This window comes from Lindgomyces ingoldianus, assembly GCF_010093535.1.
Source record: "Lindgomyces ingoldianus strain ATCC 200398 unplaced genomic scaffold BDR25scaffold_48, whole genome shotgun sequence".
Lineage (NCBI taxonomy): Eukaryota > Fungi > Ascomycota > Dothideomycetes > Pleosporales > Lindgomycetaceae > Lindgomyces > Lindgomyces ingoldianus.
The window spans coordinates 464,349-479,498 of NW_022985209.1; the positions used below are offsets into that span (position 1 = coordinate 464,349).

At 29.1% G+C, this 15,150-nt stretch overlaps 2 protein-coding genes across 2 annotated transcripts; one reads left to right on the top strand and one right to left on the bottom strand.

Moving 5' to 3' along the window:
* Nucleotides 1-4,180: 4,180 nt before the first annotated feature.
* BDR25DRAFT_307355 (uncharacterized protein) lies at nt 4,181-4,924 on the bottom strand. Its single transcript, XM_033690823.1, has 3 exons — nt 4,606-4,924; nt 4,491-4,549; nt 4,181-4,441 (listed from the first exon to the last, which is right to left on the bottom strand). Exons 1-3 carry the CDS (start codon nt 4,881-4,883, stop codon nt 4,416-4,418), a joined length of 363 nt encoding a protein of 120 aa, XP_033541039.1. The 5' UTR covers nt 4,884-4,924; the 3' UTR covers nt 4,181-4,415.
* A 990-nt stretch (nt 4,925-5,914) lies between these two features.
* On the top strand, nt 5,915-6,079 carry BDR25DRAFT_243113 (uncharacterized protein; the record flags this gene model as incomplete). Its single annotated transcript, XM_033685807.1, has 1 exon — nt 5,915-6,079. A coding segment is annotated over one exon (165 nt), but the record flags the coding sequence as incomplete, so codon positions are not given.
* Between the last annotated feature and the right edge of the window lie 9,071 nt (nt 6,080-15,150).

Here is a 15,150-nt window from a genome sequence, read left to right on the forward strand (position 1 = left end):
GATACACCCTGTGTTCTACGTATTATTACTGCGCTAAGTAGCCCCTAAATCTAACTATCTACTTAGATAGCTAAACTTGCCACCTAAACCTATTATTATAAATAATAAACTAAAATATGTTATAAAAGACATTAAATAGATCTAGTTTAATAAGAAAAAATGTATCTATAAATACTTTATAAAATAGACTAGATATAACAAACTGTTGTAAGAACCTACAGAAGCCTTATAAAAGAACTTTGTAGTAACCTAATTTTACGCCTAATACCTATCTAAACTAAGCCTGTACCCTAATAAAAACAACTTAATGCTAGAACTACTAATGTAAAGAATTCTCTTCCTAATAAGAGGGGGGGTACTATCACAGTATCCTCCCTAGATCCTAGACATAACTGTATTAGACGTGTACTAGAGTATTATTAGTGCATGTCTAATATAAACACAACATAATATAGACATAAACTTAAGCATAAACTGTTTTAACACTAACTAAACTTAAAATAGGCTTAATTTATACTTAAAGCGCTTAGACTTTTAAGCTAAGTATTTAATTACTAATTTCCTTCTAAACCTTCCTGTTCCTTACACAATGTCTTGTACCTACTATAATACCTCACGTAGTAATTAAACTAGACCTCTGTGAAGCTCTATAACCTTACTCGTGCACAATCGTAACATATGTCTTATTTAAAAGCTTAAAGTGTAAGCTATATCTAACCTTCTTTTAGCACATTTAAGTAGTGTTGTTAGAAATATATTAGTGTAAGAAAAGTAGCTTAATAGGGTCTTAGTAAAAGTAAGCAACTTAGGTGTGTAAGCAACTTGCCTGTGAAGTACGTTATAGGTTAAAAAGCACTAGTCTAGCGCTTTAAAACTCTTTTTAAATATTACAAGAAGTAATTATAGTATTATAAGCTATTTTAAAGCATAGTAAAAACTTTATTTTTATAATATACATAATCTAGTAACATATAAGGTTTTTAGCTTAGCGCTTATATACTTATGTTAAAGAAGTAAAACAACCTATATTAAGTAGCTATAAAAAGTGTAATAAGTAAAAAAGCATATAAATAGTAATAATCTTATTATCTTTATAGTATTACTAAAAATGAAGTAAGTTATAGCTTTTATAGCTATTAATAACTAGCAGACAGTAGCTGCTAATAGTGCACTTCTTTATATGCATGTTAAAGGGCTTTAACTAGTCTAAACTAATCTAATTAGTGGTCTAGCTATACTTAAAGACTATAATAACATAATTTTAAAGTAAATTTTCTACCTTACACTAGTTTAAAAAGTAATTACTACTTTAAAAAATACTAAAAAGTAGAATAGCCTACTTTTTAGCATTAATGCTTTAAATAGCTGTTGTCTACTCTTAGTTGCCTAGCTAAACTGCTTTTAGCTATTCTTATTTCTCTAAACTTATAATAACTACTCTAGTAAATATCTAGCCTATTATTAAGTCTATTTTATTAAAGTTATACATTTTATAATCTTAAATACTATACTTAGCTTTAATATTTTTTATAAAGTTAAACTAGCTTTAAATTACTTTAAAATTTTCATAAAAAGCTTTTTTATAGTTATAGTTATACTTAAACTTTTCTTTAAGCTTTAGGTAACACCTAATAAACATATTAAGCTAGTTTATGCTAATATAGCCTATATTATGCTTAGCGTGTAAAGAATTAGCTATATTAGCTATAGCTGCTAGCTAGGGGGAACATCCTTACGCATCTAGCTTAAGTATATGCTAAATAATTACCTGCTTTTTATTATTATCTAGCTTTTATAAGTTACCTATATAATTAGCTTAAAATAGTTATTTAGTGTGTTAGTTACTTATTATCTTTAAAAGAACTTTATAGATAGCTGCAGCGTGTTGTTTAAAAAGTATTTGTTTTATTTAAAAGCCTAAAGTGTAAGCTACATCTAACATTCCTTTAACATGTTTAAGCAGTGTTATTAGAAATGCATTAGTGTAAGAAAAGTAGTGTAGTGTAGTGTAGTCTTAGTAAAGGTAAGCAACTTAGGTGTGTAAGCAACTCGCCTGTGAAGTACGTTAACTAAATAATTTAATATAATATTATAAATAAAGCTATTACTAGCAAAAACTAAGTTTTCTAGTATAATGTAATAGTGTAGGCAAGATACTAGATCTAAATGCAGTAAGAATCTACTTAGAGGCATATAAGAGTGCGTGGGGACTTAATAACCTAGGAATACTGTTAACACCTATAGGCCTTATACAAAACAATATTAGAAAACTACTAAGCTAGCTAAAGAGAGAGGTGCAACTAAATACTTAGGCAAATAAGAGTAACTGTCGGGGGCAGAGCTAAGTTTAGGTTAGAGCGGATACAGGGACCCTTTAGGTAGGTCCCGGGCTACCTAAGTTAGAACGATTCATGAGAATCGTTACAAGAAGGCCACGTGGTCGACTGTGCCTACCTTGTTACAAGTAGACTATATACTTGTCTAGACTACTTGCTTATAAAATACGTTATAGGTTTCTAAGCTTCTTACATGTCTTTTTAACTATTAAAGCAGTAAAGTTAACTATAGTAAGCTGTATAGTACTTAGTTAAAAACTAAATAACATTTTTTATAGTATTATTTATTGTTTTAACTTTGTTATTATATTTGTAGCGCGTCTTTCTATACTAAATAGGCAAGGCTAGTAGTAATAGTAGCAGGTTACTAAAATTAAAAGTGCTTTAGAATACACTAGTTTTATCTAGTCTAGAGATCCTTTAGTTTAAAGCTAGTAAACTTTTTTTTATTTTTTATACTTTTATAAAGAAAAGTTCTTTAACTTTCTAAAGTCTAACTTATATTTTTCTTTTACTTTTTAGTAACTTTATAAGTGTTTTCTTTTTTAGTATATAGTTTATGTAGAGTCTTTTAATACTTAAAAACTTAACTAAAATATAAGTATTTTTTAGTAAGTTGCTTTAAAGCTACTGCATTTTTAATAAAGTTATTACATTTTAGAAAGGTATTTTTAAGTTTATTAAAGTTTTTTAAAAACTTTTTTAGAATTAAAAACTTAGAGTTAATGTTAAAAACAACTAGCTTTAAACTTTTCTAAAACACGTTACTTTAAAATATAACAAGTAAAGTCTTCTTTAATACCTTTTATATAGGCGTAGGCAATTCTAAAATGTTAGTAGTTAGTAAAGCTTAGGTAAGAGTAGGCTGTTATATCTAAGAAGTATTAATTTAAATGTTAAATAATAGTGTATAATAGATATAAAGATAGACTAAACTGCTCTTATCGAACATAGTTTATATACATCTTAAATAATTAAGATCTAAGTAAAAGACTTAGACAAACTAATACCCTCTAAGGCAGAGATTTGCTACTGCTTATATACACACTACTTCCTTGTTTTATGCCTTGCTGCATTCTTTAATACCTTGCTGCACCTAGCTAATCGTTTTTTGTCCATTCTAGCTATATATAGCTGCAAGCAGCTAAGGCCAAGCCTAATTGTAACATTTAACGTCCATCTGTTCTCTAATACTATATATAAATAATCAGGTATTCTTAAGAGAAACTAAAGTGTTTGGGGGCTCTAGTCTTTGAATACTGTTACGCATTGTAGTTTCTGTCTGTCTGCTGATATTAATCTAATAATTAATACCCACTTGCAATTCTTTAGGGATTTAATATAAACCTTTCACCTTTAGGCATCTGCAAGTATCATAGTGATGTTGCATACACCTAGGGTAGCTCTAGTTTTGTCTATATTGTATATATCCTCTATACAAATATTAAGACGTACTTGGGTACATTTATAGAGCCTAAGGAGCGTGGGAATTTAATTTAGTGTAACTACGTCTGCCGGTAGAGACTTAATTTTCTAGGTAATGATTAATTTAGCGTGTGGATTACAACATTGAAAGCTAGAGATCCATGCCTTACCTAAGGTATAATAATCGCCGTTTATCTATCGGATTCAATGAGCCATCTTCCGTACGCAGGGGATAGTAAGTGGATATCTACAGGCTCCCTCTTCAAGAATCTAATTAGCTAGGAACTTCTCTTGATCTAGGGTCAATCGTTGTTGAATCCGATGCGATATTGCGCAGTTTGTCAAGCCATCAAGGCGGCGCTAGAGAGCTGCTCAAGGGATTCCGTAGTGTTTCGCGGCTTAGCGTACAGATGTATAACTGCCTAAATGAATCCTATGAATTGCAGCTTCAATCGTTCTGTCCTTTATATCCATGATAAACGTGTTGTGTGGGATGATATCGCGATCAAAAGTTAGGTGGATAGGATTGATCAGGGCCCCGAACCCCTTAAGCGAGCTTATAATAGTTTCTAGATGTCTTGATCTTTTCCATACTCCTAAAATCCGCGAGTAACTTCCATTACCATCAACCAGCGCAATGGTTTCGAACTTTATCTAGCACGGAGAAATCCCAGAACAAGCTATATCTATTGTTAGTTCCATCATATCAGCTACGAAAGCGATACGTACAAGAAAAGAAAGATGCAGGCATCATGCCATTCGAGCTAGGATTGAGACGGAACCACATCCTGCACAAGGTTATTAGTCAAGAAGACCTAGTCATCGCAATCTCTAAGAAACGTACGAGTTCCCATTCACAGCTTCTCCGAACAAGTAACAGTAGATCTGCACAATAGAGCCGCAAGGCGTAGTACCAGCCTTAGTGCAGGCATTGGTATCAGTGTGAGGACATCCGTATCGAGTCAAACTCCCGGTGCAACAACTGGAAACGGGGCCACCATTGGCTGTACAAGAGACAACGGCCCTGGATTCTAGCCCATTAGCTTCCGGAACGGCAGCCGGAGTGGCGAAAACGGAAAGGAGGAGAGTCGCAAGTACGGGAATAGTGAAGGAGTACTTCATGATGATATGCGATCGAGGAAATGTTGGGTGGATGGGAGCGTCGAAAGCGCTTGGTGTCCATGTTCGTCCCTTTCGCACCCTTTATAGATTTAGGATAGAGATATTGCCAAGATATCCGGTGAATGAGCCCGGACTTCAGCTGAGCTGTGTATAACCGCAACAGGAAAAACCGTTATTGCAATACGATCGTGGACCCACAAAACCGAGTCCGATCAATTTTGGGAAACCTGAGAACCCCGGTGGGTTACGTTGCATGGACTCACCCAAGGTTTGCGTTTGTTCTAGCCACTCCCTTGCTTGTTACCTTACATGCCAAGCTAAGGATGCCAAAACTTCTCGGAAGCCGTCGTGATAGTGTCGTATCTTCGATGGGATAATCCAATGGACTCGCAGCGGTGCTGCACGCTGTCGTGGCAAGCAATCACTTAAATAGCATTCGATGCACACTTTGTAAAACATGTTGCTCGTATCCCATGTTGGCCCGAAGCTTTGGTACTCCAATTCACACCCCAATTCATGACGTGTACGCTGATTCTATTCCAATGCTTAGATACTTGTTGCCTACTGGCTTCGCGAAAGAATGAGGTCAATGAGCCCACCTGGAGAGGACATGATGCTGCTAGGACGCCCCGAGGAAAATAATTAGTATTGGAAATAGCTTACAAACTGGTAGTACAAATTAGTTTTGTTACCGCGTGTACTATATCAATGCCGCGAACCGCCTGACCACTTATCGGCATACCTTTGCTTTCAAATTGGCAATATCATGTAAGCGTATGACAAGCCTTCATCTAATAATAGTTCTTTAGATCTTATCCTTGGCATTCAATAGTAGCCATCGACCTACTAACGAGGTCCTACCGCGGTTCTTGCTCTATCTCGTGCCAGGCAGCGACCATCCCCGGGCCAGCACTGAGGAGATTTATCCTCGTGCTCTCCGTAACCATATCAAAGTAACTCAATCTCCGTGTAACTCGTCGCGCTTGATTATTAGTAGATGTAGACCAACCATAGACCCATCGTGTTTTTTCAGTGACACCCATGAGCCTAGCAAAGCATTATTGGAGAAATTTCTTTATATTCTTCCCCACGTCTTGAGTCTGCTCGTACGACCCGAGCCGGACGAGATGAATAGTTGGGCGTGGCTTCTAAAGAAATGGGTTGTCGAAGTTGGCTTGCATAATGGACGTTCATGAGATCAATAAGAAAATTGAAAGGCATGGACTATCTGTTGGAAAACACATGTGACGTGCTGGATTCTGACAGAACATAGATTTGCGGGGTATCACCACTCTGGCGATGGATCGTGATTCGATGGATCATGATGACCTGGTAAACTAGAGAACTTTCGAAGGCGATCATGTACCTTGACTTCGGAGGATCATATTTACCATCCTAAATTGGCCCGAACCCGCTTTAAAGAGCATAGCGACCAATTTGGAGGAGAACGTGTGACTCTGCTCTCATTGACAGCTGTCGATCCTCGATCGGCCGGTCAAAAGGGACATTCCATCATGACTACGAAGACCGACAGCTCTGCTGAAAGCAGGAATACTAGGAAAGAGAATGCGTTGTGGAGGAAGAGCTTTGAACGGTGCGAACTAGGACAGAAAGACACAAGAGTAGAGCTGTAACGAGAGGAAGAATCCCATCTTGAACGGGTTCTTAAAAATGCGACCGACCGAAGGAGTATCATATAAATTTTCAATGTCATAACGCACTAAACTTGGCTCTATTGAGCGCAGCTATTCGGTTCACCACTTTTAGACTCATTCAGTTCTGAATTTTAGAACCAGGAAACCTGCAGGGGTGGTTTGGGAGATAGCCAATAAGAGCTAACGGGGTTGCGGGGTTTGGACTTGGCACGTTGGGTACGAGTGGCTCCGAAAGCGGAGACGGAAAACCTTCAAAAAGGAGTCAGAAGTCCCTAGACGTACGGTTACTGTAGTAATTTTATACTTAGTAAAAGTGTTATATATAAGTATAAACTACTTGTCGCGTATACTAAGAGCCTTGGCTGGGGCTTAGAGCCTGGGACGCGGCTTGGGATCTGGAGATATTATGTTCTAAAGCTTAGTGTATATAAGAAGAGCCTTTAACTCTCCTAGATAGCAGAGTTACTTTATCTAATCTTCTAAACAGCTACTGCTAGGCTATTTTATCCTCTACAGTTATATGCCTAGCGCTTTAAAAACCTAGGATAATTCTTCTTATATAACTATAGCGCTAGTGTAAGCTATTTAAAAGCTTTATTTTTTATTTTTTATACTTATTTTTATTACTTTTAAAGCTTATGTTATAGCTAATTAAGATGCTTCTCTTCTAATAAGAGTGTACTAGCTTAAGGACTACATAAGCTAGCCTCTTTAGTTTATCTAGCTCTAGTTCTATGCTCTTAGTAAGAACCTATAGGACCTAATTAATCTAGATAAACTTAACACTTTAAATCCTATAAACAACGATTTAAAAATGCCTATACTTAAAGTAATTACTACTAAGAACTTTTTAAAAAAGGCTAATATATAGTACTAGACTAATATTACTAAGTACTAAGCTTACTTAAGTAACTAAGCTTCTTATATAATATATCTTTAAATAATCTAGAACTAAGTTAATATAACTATTACACTAAAGCTTCTTAGACTTATAATAATATAGCTTATATTAGAGAACTAATCTACTTTATAAGCACTAGTATAAGCCTTAAAATAAGAGCTAGCACTAATAAACATAAGCATAAAATTTTTTAGATAAGTAAAGTATAAAGCTTACTTTACAAAAGTAAAGTATAGCACTATAACTTTAAAAACTTAGTACTAGTAGTAGTACTTTTTATATACTAAGGTAAGAACCTATAAGATTTTTAATGTAGAAGGCTAGCTAGCTACATAAGACGTTCTAGACGCGCTAGCTCTAAAGCTTACACTAAACTAGGCGCGCTTTATGCACTAGAGAATTAAAAGGCTAGCGCACTTAGTAAAAAACTTTTAATAATTTAGAAAATTAGTAAGATTTTTTTAATAATGCTTTAAAAGCACTTTTTATATATAAGTAACTAAAGTATAAGTATATTTATAATACTTAGTAAATAATTAGATAATAATTTAGCTTAATTTATTTTAGCCTAATTAAGCTACTCTTACTTATATAAAGCTCTAAAGTAATCCTTTTATTTATAAAAAGTAGTAGACTATAAAGACTTTAAGTTAGTAGTTACTAAAAAACTAAAAATACTTAGTAAAACTATACACTAAAATATTTTTAAAAGGCTTAAGTAAGTGCAATATAAAAGAGTAAAAGCTGTACTTCTTAAAAAAAGCTAACGTACCTAACAGGTTGGCCGGCCACACGGGTTAGCCGGCTACTTTTGCTAAGCCCCTACTAAAACCACCCTATTCTAGCGCAAAACAGCCTACTTTAGCCCTATATAAAGTAATACAACACAAGATATTATTGAAAGTCTACTTCTACTACTTTCTTCTATGTATATAAGTTATGCCTAGTTTAATTACACTGCCTGTATTACTTTTAACTTAGCTTACTTTTTTTAGTGTGCACCTATGTTTTTAGCTTCTTTTTATTACCACGCGCTCTAAACTTCTTTAAAGTAGTTAAATAAGCCCTATTTTTAACTATTAAAGTCTTTTTTGCCTAAATCTACTTTCTTTTATATAATCTATGTTATGTAGTAGCCTTATTTACTACTTAAAGCTTTGTAATCTTCTTTTACACTAACACTAGCTTATATGTAATAATTACTGCCCCCTTTAAACCTTTTTTAAAAGCCTTTACTATAGATATTAGTAAGCTATTTATATGCCTTTAAATCTTTACCTTTATAAGCATTAATTATAACTTAAATTTAAAAGTATTACTTAGAGTTTATAACTGCTAAAGCTTATTATTAATAAGTAGTAGTAGTAATAAAGTATGTAACTAAACATTAAGAGCTATTTTAACTTATTTTAGGTTAAATAAAACTAAACTAGCGCCTTAAACCCCTTTTTAGATATTACTAAAAGTAATTACTACATTATAAACATATATAAAGCATAGTAAAAGCTTAAGTTTTATAATATAAGTAATCTAGTTATGTTTAAGATCTTTAGCTTAGCACTTATATACTTTTTTTAAAGAGGTAAAACAACCTATATTAACAGGCTATAAAAGGTGTAATAAGTATAAAAGTATATAAATAATAATAATTTTATTTTTTTATAGTACTACTAGAAATTAAGTAAGTTATAGGTTTTATAGCTGTTAATAATAAAAAGCTAATAAGTTCTTATAACCCTTTTTTTTATATGCTTATTAAAGTGCTTTAACTACTATAGCTTAAGCTTATTTATTGTCTAGCTGTTTTTAGAGACTGTAATAACTTAGTTCTAAAGTAAATTCTTTTTCTTATACTAAGCAAAAAAGTAATAGCAGCCCTTAAAAATAATAAAGAGTAAAATAGCTTACTTTATTATGTTAATGCTCTAGATAACTGTTATCTACTCTTTATTACCTTACTCTATTACCTTTAGCTGTCTTTATCTTTTTAAAGCTGTAATAACTGCTTTAGTTAATATCTAGCCTATTATAAAGCCTAACTTATTAAAGTTATATGTGTCTTTATTCTAGATACTATACTTAGCTTTTATGTTAGCTACTAGGTAAAACTAGCTTTAGATAACCTCTAGATTTTTATAAAGCACTCTTTTATAATTATACTTATAATTAAACTTTCTTATAAACTTAGAGCAGTGCTTAACCTATATACTAGGCTAGTTTAAGCTAACCTAGCCTAGATTACACTCTGCGCGCAAGGAATTAGCTATATTAGCTATAGCTATAAGCCTAAGAGGAAATTTGCGTGTAATAAGCTTAAGTATATACTTAATAACTACTTTTTTTTTAAGCTTAGTTAGATTTCTTAATTTAAGCTAGCATTTTACTTATAAAGGCTGTCTAGCGCGTTAATTACTTAGTGTTATATAAAAGATATTATAAATAGCTATAGTGTGTTATAAGAAAAGTTTTAAGTTTTATTTAAAAGCTTAAAGAGTAAGCTATATTTAACATTCTTTAGAAGATTTAATCTAGTGTTGTTGTTAAGGCATTATGTAGATAGGTAGAGTGTGGTAGGGGCTTAGTAAAAGTAGCTAGCTAACCTGTGTGGCCGGCTAACCTGTTAGGTAAGTTATATAATTCTAAATAAAGCCTTCTTTACATTAAAAGCTATTAAAAATTAGATAAACTAGTATTTCTAAAAAGCATTATTACTACACTTATTAACTTAGCGCTTTTAGTAAAACGAAAAATACATATAACTATAAATTTAAACACTTACTTACTCTTTATAAGCATAATTCTAGATAATAGAAGTGCTATATACTTAGTAAATAGTATAAAGCTGCTTATACTTTAGTTATTTTAAACCTAAAAAATAGAAACTAAAAAGCTTAAAAAGTATTAAATAAAGTATAAAAAAAGTATATTAAAGATCTTACACTATAAAAAGTAGTTATAGTAAAAATATTTTATATTAATATTATTTTAAAAGCTTATTTTTTAAAAAAAAAGACTATAGTATTTAAAACTTAACTATACACTACACATAAGCACACTAGAAAAGAATAAGGTACTTATAACACTTTACTAAAAACATAACTTTATATTTATTAAATATAAAGCTATTTTTTTTTTACTTCCTAGAGTAAAGTATATGTTTAGAACGCTAACACTCTTAGACTATATTCTTATACTTATACTTAAAAGAGCTTTAGCATGCGTGTGTAAAACACCTAGGCTTAAAACCTTTATAGGCTTTAGTTAAAAGCATAAGAAACATATAAATAATAAGTATAAAGTAAGTGTCTGTACGCAGCAGCAGCGTCACAGTTTAGATACAAGCTATTGCGCACAAGCAGGATCACGTATCTATGTCACATAATGCTTGTGCGCGAACCTCTGTGCGCAAATATCTAGATATCCCTCTTTTCCTCTATATAAAGGAAAGACAAGAGTAATAGAACTAGAAGCATGTTTCCCTTACTCTACCTACCTTATACACTATGCACACTATATACTACTTTTACTTTTACTACCTAAGTGCTTATACTATACGCAGTTAGCTAAAAAAGCCTAATTAACACTAATTAGTAGTTAATTTAATTAACTATAAATTAGTAAAAGTAATAATAAAGTACTTACACTTTATAACGTACTTTATTTTATTACTTATTTTTTAGAAAAAGTAATAATAAAGTACTTACACTTTATAAAGTACTTTATTTAGTTACTTATTTTATAAGATAGTAGATTAATTGTTTATATTATATAGCAAGCTCTACTACTATATAAAGTAAGAAGAAAATAGTGTAAGACGTATACTAAAGCTATTAAAGCTACACAACCTAGCAGCTAGACAATAGCAGTACCTGTGTAATCTACTAAAAAAGTAATTAACTATACTACTATAATAAAAACTTACTAGTAACTACTAACTTTATGTAATAATAATAAAAAATAAAATTTCCTTTTATTATATAAATAACTTATAAAAAACATAAAAATATAAAAGGTAACACTATAAAATAAGACTAGCCTAAAGTATTAAAATAATAAAATTAATATATTAAAGGCTTTAATAAGCTTATAAAGTTAATTATATATAAGCTATAACGTACCTAACGGGTTGGCCGGCCACATAGGTTAGCTAGCTACTTTTGCTAAGCCCCTACTAAAACCACCCTATTCTAGCGCAAAACAGCCTACTTTAGCTCTATATAAAGTAATACAACATAAGATATTATTTAGAGTCTACTTCTGCTACTTTCTTACACATATGTAAGTTATGCCTAGTCTAATTACACTACTTATATTACTTTTAACTTAGCTTACCTTTTTTAGCGCACACTTATGTCTTTAGCTTTTTTTTATTACTACATGCTTTAAACTTCTTTAAAGTAGTTAAATAAGCTTTATTTTTAACTATTAAAGTTTTTTTTACTTAAATTTGCTTCTTTTTATGTAATCTATGTTACATAGTAGCTTTATTTACTACTTAAAGCTTTATAATCTTCTTTTATGCTAACACTAGCTTATGTGTAATAATTACTACTCTTTTTAAAACCTTTTTAAAGGCTTTTACTATAGATGTTAGTAAGCTATTTATATACTTCTAAATTTTTACTTTTATAAGTATTAATTATAACTTAAATTTAAAAGTATTACTTAGAGTTTACAACTACTAGGGCTTATTATTAATAAGTAGTAGTAGTAATAATAAAGTATAACTATAACTAGATATTAAAGGCTATTTTAACTTATTTTAAGTTAAATAAGACTAAACTAGCGCTTTAAACCCTTTTTTAAATATTACTAAAAGTAATTACTACATTATAGGCGTGTATAAAGCATAGTAAGAACTTAAGTTTTATAATATAAGTAATTTAGTTACATATAAGATCTTTAGCTTAGCACTTATACACTTTTTTTAAAAAGGCAAAATAACCTATATTAAAAGGCTATAAAAGGTGTAATAAGTGGAAAAGCATATAAATAGTAATAATTTTTTTTTATTATACTACTAAAAATTAAGTAAGTTATAGCTTTTATAGCTATTAATAATAAAAAGCTAATAAGCGCTTCTAACTTTTTTTATATGCTTATTAAAGTGCTTTAACTACTATAGCTTAAGCCAGGGTTGCCGTTTACTATAGTAATAGTAATTACTATTACTATAGTAATTACTATGCAACTTTTTAGCCCTAGTAATAGTAATTACTATTACTAGGTATGTATAGTAATAGTAATTACTATTACTAGGTAAGTATAGTAATAGTAATTACTATTACTAGGTATATATAGTAATAGTAATTACTATTACTATTACTATAGTAATTACTATAGTAATCTAGTAATTACTATTTACTAAAAATAGTATAAAAGTATAACATAAGTCTTAATTAGTTATTTAAAATTTATAGCACTTATAACTTTGTTTTTATTAATTTACTTAGACTACTATCTTTTAATAAACTAGGTAAACTAAGTAAAATAATTCAACTAAATAATCTAATCTAACTAAATAATTTAAATAATCTAAATAATCTAAATAACTTAAGTAAACTAAGTAACTTAAATAAGCTAAATAATTAAATAACTTAAATACTTTAAATAACTTAAATAAACTAAATAACTTTAATAACTTTAATAAACTAGATAACTTAAATAAAAAAAATAACTAAAGTAAAAGAAATAACTAAAATAAAGAAGAAAAAAGAAAAAATTATATTACTAAAATAAACTAAATAGTTTTTATTTATAGTTTTACTATATATAACTACTATTATTACTAGTAGTACTATTATAACTAGAGACGCTAGTAGTACTTTTATTTTCTAAATCTTCTAAATCTTCTTCATCTTCTATATTTATTTTTTGTTTTTGTTTTCCTTTAGAACTACTAGGTAAAGTATTTAATTCTTTATTTAATTCTTCTTTAAATAATAAATTATCATTAATAAGTTCTTCTTCGTCTTCTATAGAACCTAGTTCTTTTAAAATAATTAGTTTTTTAATAGTACTAGGAAGTAGTCTATTTCTAGATTTTGTTACTATATTACCTACTTTAGAAAAAGTAGATTCAGAAGGCGTAGAAGTAGCTAAAATAGCTAAATAGTCTTTAGCTATATTATATATAATAGGAAATCTATTTTTATTAGCATTATAATAATTTTGTATACTAATATTTTTAGCTATTCTAGCTTCGCTTAAATATAATTCTACTTCATCTATATTATTTTCTATACTATTAGATATTAAAAATAAATTATCATCGCTACTATTATTACTACTAATATTATCTAAATCGATATTACTACTAAAACAAGTATTATTATTATTACTAGTTTCTAGTAAAATATAATTTTCTTTATATGTTTTATAAATATCTTTAAAAAAATTTTTTATATTATTAATTAATTCTATATTAAATTCTAGGCTATAAAATATATCTATTTTAAAGTGTGGATCTAAAATAGTAATAAGATATAAGTTTTTTAAAATTGTAATATTACTATTATTTAAAGGGAAATAACTTAATAATTTATCTATAGCTTGTTTTAATCCTTCTTTAAGTAAAGAATCTTCTATTATACTTTTAATACTTTTAAGTTTACTATATAGTTGGCTAATATATACTATAGTATAACTATTACTAGTAGAACCTTGTAATTTAATAGTAGGCTTTTTAAAGAACTCTAATATATCTACTATTTTAGTAATATAATCCCAATCACTATCTTTTATATTAAAAGAATCTAGATTTAAATCCTTTTTTTTAGAATTAGATAAAGTATTAGCTTTATATAGTACTATATTAATTTCATCTTTAAAATAAAGAAGTCTTTCTAGCATATTATAAGTAGATAACCACCTAGTAGTATTATCTTTTATTAAAATTTCAGGTCCTATATTATTTAGTCTATTATTTTTTACTACTTTTTTAAAATTATTTTTTAAAAAGTGATTATATTTAAATTTATTAATAAAGCTTCTAATTAAAATAGGTAGCTCTTTTCTACTATTAATTAAATCTATACTATTATTATAGTCTTGTACTATAATATTTATATTATTATTAAACTTTTTAGTATTATTAATAGTAAAAAACGTATAGTCTAGAAAACTATTACTAACTAAATTTAAAACATGTGCTGCACACTTAACATCTATTATCTTATAATTAAATTTGTTACTATATTTATCTTTTATTAATTTTATAGTAGAATTTATAGCGGACGCATTATCTCTAGTTATACTAATTAAATTCTTTCTTATATTAAATTCTTTTAGTATATTATTTATTATAGAATATAAAATAGCACTATTATAAGAGCTAAAATTATTTAAATCTTCAAACCCTATTAAATAGCTTTTTAATATAAAGTTATTATCTATATAGTGTAAAGTTATTGCTAAGAAATCTATATTATTACTAGATCTCCACTCGTCTATAGTAATAGAAAATTTACTATTATTTTTACTTAATAAAACTTTTAGTTTATTTATTTCTAAATTATAAAAAGTATCTAATTCTTTTCTTATAGTAGTTCTACCTATAACAGGTAAGTCGTCTTTTAAATACGTAAGTAGTTTATTAAAACTAGTACTTTCTATAATACTAAAAGGTAAATTATTATTTAATATAAAAGATAATAAATAAGTCTTATATTCTTCTTTACTAAAAAATATAAAACTAGGTCTTTTTCTAATA

Bases quoted from the DNA above. Each gene is read 5' to 3' on its own strand.
- BDR25DRAFT_307355 (XM_033690823.1), bottom strand. From the start codon at position 4,883: ATGAAGTACTCCTTCACTATTCCCGTACTTGCGACTCTCCTCCTTTCC. The intron at 4,550-4,605 runs GTACGTTTCTTA...AACCTTGTGCAG, and splicing joins GAAGCTGTGAATGGGAACTC to GATGTGGTTCCGTCTCAATC. The intron at 4,442-4,490 runs GTACGTATCGCT...CAATAGATATAG, and splicing joins GCCTGCATCTTTCTTTTCTT to CTTGTTCTGGGATTTCTCCG.